At 35.3% G+C, this 6,548-nt stretch overlaps 1 protein-coding gene across 1 annotated transcript; it reads right to left on the minus strand.

Moving 5' to 3' along the window:
* Positions 1-1,279: 1,279 nt before the first annotated feature.
* On the minus strand, positions 1,280-2,225 carry LOC133816753 (cell wall / vacuolar inhibitor of fructosidase 1-like). The gene has a single exon (XM_062249078.1). It carries the CDS (start codon positions 1,914-1,916, stop codon positions 1,356-1,358), a length of 561 nt encoding a protein of 186 aa, XP_062105062.1. The 5' UTR covers positions 1,917-2,225; the 3' UTR covers positions 1,280-1,355.
* Positions 2,226-6,548: the final 4,323 nt, after the last annotated feature.

Here is a 6,548-nt window from a genome sequence, read left to right on the forward strand (position 1 = left end):
TCTCACCCTCTATTTATTTTTTGGTTATGAATGTTTTATTGACATAAACACTCCTTAAACAAGATATTAAAGAACAAAACTTTGAAGTAGAACTATATTTTCACAATTTTGTCCCATATGGATTAGAGACTAAATTGTTTTCCTTATTTTCTTCTATGTAAGCTTCTCTAATTTTTTTAAAAATTCACATTTAATATTAAATGTTAATTAATGTTTTTTTATACAATATTTTGTGCATAAATTCCATTGTCAAAACAGATAGAAATTGGGGAGTGTTTACGATAGAAAGAAATTGGAGGGTTTACAATTTTTTAATATAACACAAAATGATAACAATTGAGAGAAATTTTAATGTGGATGAATTTTTACTTTTAATTGTACCTTTGTTTTTTTTTCATAGTTAACTATAATGCTTATTTTGCAACACTATGATATATATTTCACAATGAATTTATTATTGTAATTTAGTGAGTTCTTAATTTTTTAATTAAATGATAATAATTTTTTTAATAAAATAATTAGTAGCCTATAAGAAGATTTTGTGTAAAATTTTATTTGTTTTTTTTTTAATTTTTTTATACTTCTCATCATTTCATTGGTTATATCATATCATTACTTTGAAGAAATAAAGTAACTATTGAGGTCTTTTAAAAAAAAAATTATTTGAGGTCTCTTCAAAATTGAAACGTTTCTTTTTTTTTTTTACAGCAAAATTGAAACGTATCATTAAATAAACATTAATACCCAGAAAACCAAGTATGTTTAAGTACTAAGAGCATTTTCTTAAAAAAAACGTTAAGAAGAGTTTGTACAAATTTCAAAGTTGTAATTTCTTATCGCTAAAACATAAACAACCATAAATATTTCTAGCATATCTACACTATCCCAAGTGACCAATTTTTTTTATTTTTTTGCATTTGATAAGTTTTTTGAACTCTTTCTAGCAATTTGGCCAACCCATTAAGACAATTATTTTTTCTAACAAAAATCTACTTAATAAGATAGTAAGTGAAACTTTGTGTTAGAGTTTCAATGTATTTCACTAAATTAAATATAGTGACTAGAGAAATATCAACTTTATATCCTTCATAATAAATATCAAAGACCAGAATACCAAACATTCAATATTTTGGGGAGAATTAGTGCTGTTATTAAGAGCCTTTATTTAATATATAATTATATTTAGAATAGTTGTTAAATGAAAAACGTTATGAAGTGCAGAATAGTTTAGGATGGTAATTAAAAGAATAATCTTCAAAAGGTAGGGCAGTTTATTTATTGATTATTCCATGATATAAATGTAAGTAATTATAACAGATAGGCATGAAAAATAGAGAGTCGAATAAAATCAAGTCCTAAGCAAGTAATATCCTAGCCATGGAAGCAGTGACGGCAGCCACATCATGCACAGCAGTGTTCATCTGAGTAATAGGAGAAGAGCCTGGTGGTGTGAACTTGCTCTCACACAAATCAGCCTCATTTGCAGCATCATTACAACCCTCTTCCGCAAACTTGTAGTTACCTTTGGTGAAAGCCTCAGTGGCTTGTGGGATATCACCATTCAAAATGGCGCCATAACTGAGAGCACAGTAACCCAATGGCTGCTTCAGTTCAGGCTTGGGACTCTGCTTAAGTAGGTCGTTGATCTGGTCCAGTGTCTCCTGTGCCTTCCCCTTAAGCACATCGACCATCACTAGGCCTAGTCCTTCAACATCAGTAGCCTTGGAGCTTCGAGGGTCAGATCGAAGAGAAGAGACACAAACATTGTAGTTTGGTGTTTGTTTGCATGTGCTTTCGATTAAGTCATTAAGCTTATTTGCTGCTATTGATGACAAAACTGGCCTGCAATGGCTTAGTAGTGGTGAAAATGAAAGTGAGCAAACAACAACAAAACACATAACTATGTTGCTATTCATCTTTATCTTTAGAAGAGAAATAAAGAAAAGGGTATATAAGAATAAATAAGATTTTTCTTTCTTTTTTTTTTTTTTTTTTTGGTTTGTTGGGTGATTTTCAAGTGTGGATATTGGTCTTATTTATAGTTGAAAAACCCAAACATAGGACATGACACATGAAACTTGTTTCGGTACACCATTAAATATGGTAACTGTAAATACACTGGCCAATTATCACATTCTTTGTATAGATATTCAATTTGAATTACATAAGGATAAGAATAAGAGTATATGGAAACTAATATAATTAGTCCAGCCTAGCTATTTTATATTCTAAACCATTTTGAGGAATTTGTAAGGGAATATACTTTTGTTTGTACCCAATTTTTTTTTTGTCCTAAAACCAATTTGTATTATGTCTAGTTAATACCATTTTAGTAGTTTGTTGTTTATTTATTTTAACGCCCCAACCTAATACAATTGAATACTCTAAATAAGAATGATTTTTATTTTATTATAAAAAAAAATTAGTCCCAACTTAACCGAGTTATAAATAAAAATTACTTTTACATTGTAATAAGTTATAAAATTGTTTAGCCCTGAATTAAGAAAATATACATTTATATTGTAATAGTTATATATGCAGTCAAGTATCTTTTTTAACATCTATTCATTCTGTATGTGATTAATTGTATATAAAGATGTGTTGACAATTCTAAAGACTAAATTTGTAACGCCCCAACTCCAGGGACTGTTACGGTGTGCCTTGTAAACAGTGCTAAACTCGCTAACCGAGTCATTTGGCCAAAAACGTGTAACTAAGCATGATTAGCGGTTTAGGGTTTAAACATTTTGGTTAAGATGTAACGTTTCACTAGAACGTTTAATATATACACTGGGATCCCAAAAATATAATTTCAGAGTCTATTACAGAAAGATATTTACAACAGGCCGTTCTAGGCGGCAAAACAGGGTTCGACCCTAGTTCCTCTTTCAAACCTCGCCCAAGTATTGGTCGAGCAGCTGCATATGTACACGTCATCACCTAAGCTCTCCAACTCAAGGATGGTCCAGCTTCCCTTTGCCTTTACCTACACCACAAAGCACCTGTGAGCCGAAGCCCAGCAAGAAAACTCATATGCTCATGAACAGTCATATCATGATATCAAATCATATCTGGCATGCCTAGCAATCATAGCTCTATTCAGCATGCAAATGAATTCCAACAAATGATGAGGTATCTAGGATAAGAAATCATGGCCTTCTGATTGGAGGACTATCAAGTCAAACCTAATCAGATGAGTGTTGCAACACTTGAGGTTCTGGTAAACCATACTGTGTGACCGACAAGCGAGTCACTAATTCAATTGGAAGGGTGGCTGTTGGGTAAGCCTCTAGCCTTCAATAGGTTCTGGTAAACCATACTGAGTGACTGACAAGCAAGTCACTAATTCAAATGGAAGGGTGGCTGTTGGGTAAGCCTCTAGCCTTCAAGCGCTTATAATGTTCATCGACCCTTGAGGTCGGTCTGGCATTAATGCTCTTTGAGTCATTCAATGCTGATAATCGATTAGATCTAATCTCTAATGGCTTGCGTGATACACGCTAAGGCTGTTCTGACTAGTGAGTCAGCGCAATGTGACCAGTGTCCAGTACCACTGCCGAACCTGACTAGTGAGCCACAGCTTTACAGTTGATACTAACACCTTTGCCAAATCTGACTAGTTAGTCAGTTCCATGCACAGGTAAGCAATGCTATCAATGTGTATCATATGCCAATTATCCAAGAATAGGGCATTCAGCATGCTTACTAAATAGTTGCTAGCATAATTGCAATCATGCACAAACACAGAGACTCAAGCTCTGACCAATCTCATATTCGTCGTTCATGGTATGCTCTAATCACATGTTTCTCATGCATCACATGCATCACACTTAGTTATCCAGCATGCCTCAATAATAACCATATGCAAATGGGCAAAATTGTCAAACATTCATTGTGCTATCAATGTTCACATTCAACATCTAACATGCTTCAATCATAGCCATGCATGTCACATATGGGGTGCAGTTTTCTTACCTCAGATTCGAGCTAGAATGATTTAAAGAACGACCCTTGAGAACGATCAACTTTTAGTCCTTTAGCGGTCACCTAGTCATAACCAAATATAAGATACCATTAATAAAAATGATCAACATAAGTTCCCAAAACAATATCTAGCCTCTGGGACATCAATCCCCACTTAACCGGGTACTAGGTTCAACCCCGAGGCCTAAGGCTTGAATCCCCAAGCTAAAAACACCATTTTGGTCAAAAAGGTCACCAAGGGCCGCGACCCGCCCTAGCTGCGCTGCAGCGCGCCCCTCAAACAGAGACTACCCTCCCTGCCAGACGCCTTGAGCCGCGACGCACCACAGCCATGCCGCGGCTCAATACCCAGTTTTTCCAAAAACTCAGTTCGCACCAGCTCGCCTCCCCTGCGTTTTCCCTTGGAACCAAGCCCTTCAAACCTGTCCCAAACCTCAACCTAACACCCAATTCAACCACCAAACATCCTCTACCACTCTCCCTCATCAAAACCCAAAGAAAACATCACCCAAACTTCTATTAATCCAAACTTTCCATCAATAAATCATCAACTAAAACTTAACTCAAAACAGAGCACACCATAAAATACATAACTGGAACTCACCTCAAACTCAATTTTGAATCCCCTTTAATGGCTGAAACAAGTTCCCTAGCTTCCACCTTTGATCTCCTAACTTAACACCTCAAGATGGCTCTCAAAATTTGAAGGGAAGATGAAGGAGAAACCTTGTACGGGAGAGAAGGGAAGAGATGAGGATGGGCTCTGTTTTATTCTGTTTTCCACAGCCTTCTAAACACTCAAAAGCTGATATAAATCCTTAAGGTCAAAAGACCATAATGCCCCTAAGCCAAATAAATCCCTCTAAAGGCTTCCGAGAGTATTATATTTTAACCTTATTTGTAACCTTATTTAATCAATCATTATATTTAAAATATAACATATCCCCAGCTTTTCCAAACCTTTGAAGTTTTAGCTTCCCAAGATCTGCCCAGAAAATTGCGCCCAAAAAATTGACATGCTCACACGCAAGCCTTGATCTTACTTCCTCAGATCTCGCCCAAAAACTGCACCAGAAGTTCTTGCTTCACCAGATCCATCGCACACAAGCCGTCCCCATCGTGGCTTAACCCATCCCTGTCGGATTCAAATCGCCCTTTGCTTATAAGCCATTTGCAATCTCTATCGGCTCTGATCTTCGTCGGCTCAACCCATCCTTCGCGGCTTCAATCTTCGTCAGAAGCTCACCACACACAGGGCCTCCAAGTTGTGTTTCATCTCAGTAGCGCCTCTGTTAGAGATAATTATATTGCCTCAATGGAAAATGGTAAGACTCTTACAACTCTAAGCAGAAATAATACAAAGACAAGATGATTGATTAAATAAGGTTACAAATCGATAACAAAAATACAAGCAAATGTAGAAAATGTAGATAAAGAGAATAATAGAAAATACAACTCAAAACAAAAGATACAAATAAACTAGAAGTAGTAGAGAAAAGATGTAGGGGAGATTACAACTCTAAAAGCAAAAGATACAAGCAAAAGTGTAAATAGAAAAATAAGAGAAGAAGATGAAAAACAATAGTAAAAAAGAAGAACAATAACAAAAAACAAACACTTTCACTCACACAACCCAAGTGAAGAGCATTGGGGATCACCAACTTGAACAAGATTTACAACCTTTGTCCAAAACCTTATTTTCCTTATCTCAAGCACTAAGGGAACTCTCACAAATGGAAATAGCTCTTTGGAATAATCAAGCCTCTATGGTGAATTTCTAGCCAAGTGCTCTAGTTGATAGAATTTGATGTGTCTTACAAGTGAGCAATAGACTCCTATTTATAGAGTTTTGAGACACACCATTTGAATTTCAAATTTCATCAACCCCTATGGATGTTACCAATGTTTAATTGGATGTTTATGGAATTAAAAAGGAGTTTTGAGGGTTACATGAGTTGTTAGAACCGTTCAAAGTTGTTACATAAAATTGGGTTTAGCTATCAGCTTCTTTGGCCGCGGCCAGAGATATTCCTGGTCGCGGCCATGAGTCTCTGTTCCTTAGGTCGCGGCCACAGCCCAATTTCAGCACATTATTTTTGTGCAATTTTCCAAACGACTCTATACTCTTCCCACATGACTTTGTAACCTCCAAACATATTATGGGGTTTAAAATCATGTCTCCAACAACCATATCTCTTATGGCTTTGACAAATTCAAATCATAATGTGTAACATCAAATCTACACATTATTGGGTAATATTTGGGGGTTACAAACTTGTAACTGAATTTGTAACTCCAAATATGTTACATATTTGAATATTCACATATATTCAAATATTGTAACTCTCTTTTATATGTTACAATACGTGACACTCTTTGTCACATTATTTAATATAAAATATCATATTATAAAATAATATAACAGCCTCCATCGCGACTCAATTATGGGATTCAGGGTACCTACAAAAAAGGAACATGGATGAGGCAAGAAGAAGAAGAGGAGGAAGAAGAAGAAGAAGATGAAGGGAGTGAAGAAGATTTACGTTTTAAAATTTAATAATATT

This window comes from Humulus lupulus, chromosome 2, assembly GCF_963169125.1.
Source record: "Humulus lupulus chromosome 2, drHumLupu1.1, whole genome shotgun sequence".
Lineage (NCBI taxonomy): Eukaryota > Viridiplantae > Streptophyta > Magnoliopsida > Rosales > Cannabaceae > Humulus > Humulus lupulus.

Bases quoted from the DNA above. Each gene is read 5' to 3' on its own strand.
- LOC133816753 (XM_062249078.1), bottom strand. From the start codon at position 1,916: ATGAATAGCAACATAGTTATGTGTTTTGTTGTTGTTTGCTCACTTTCA.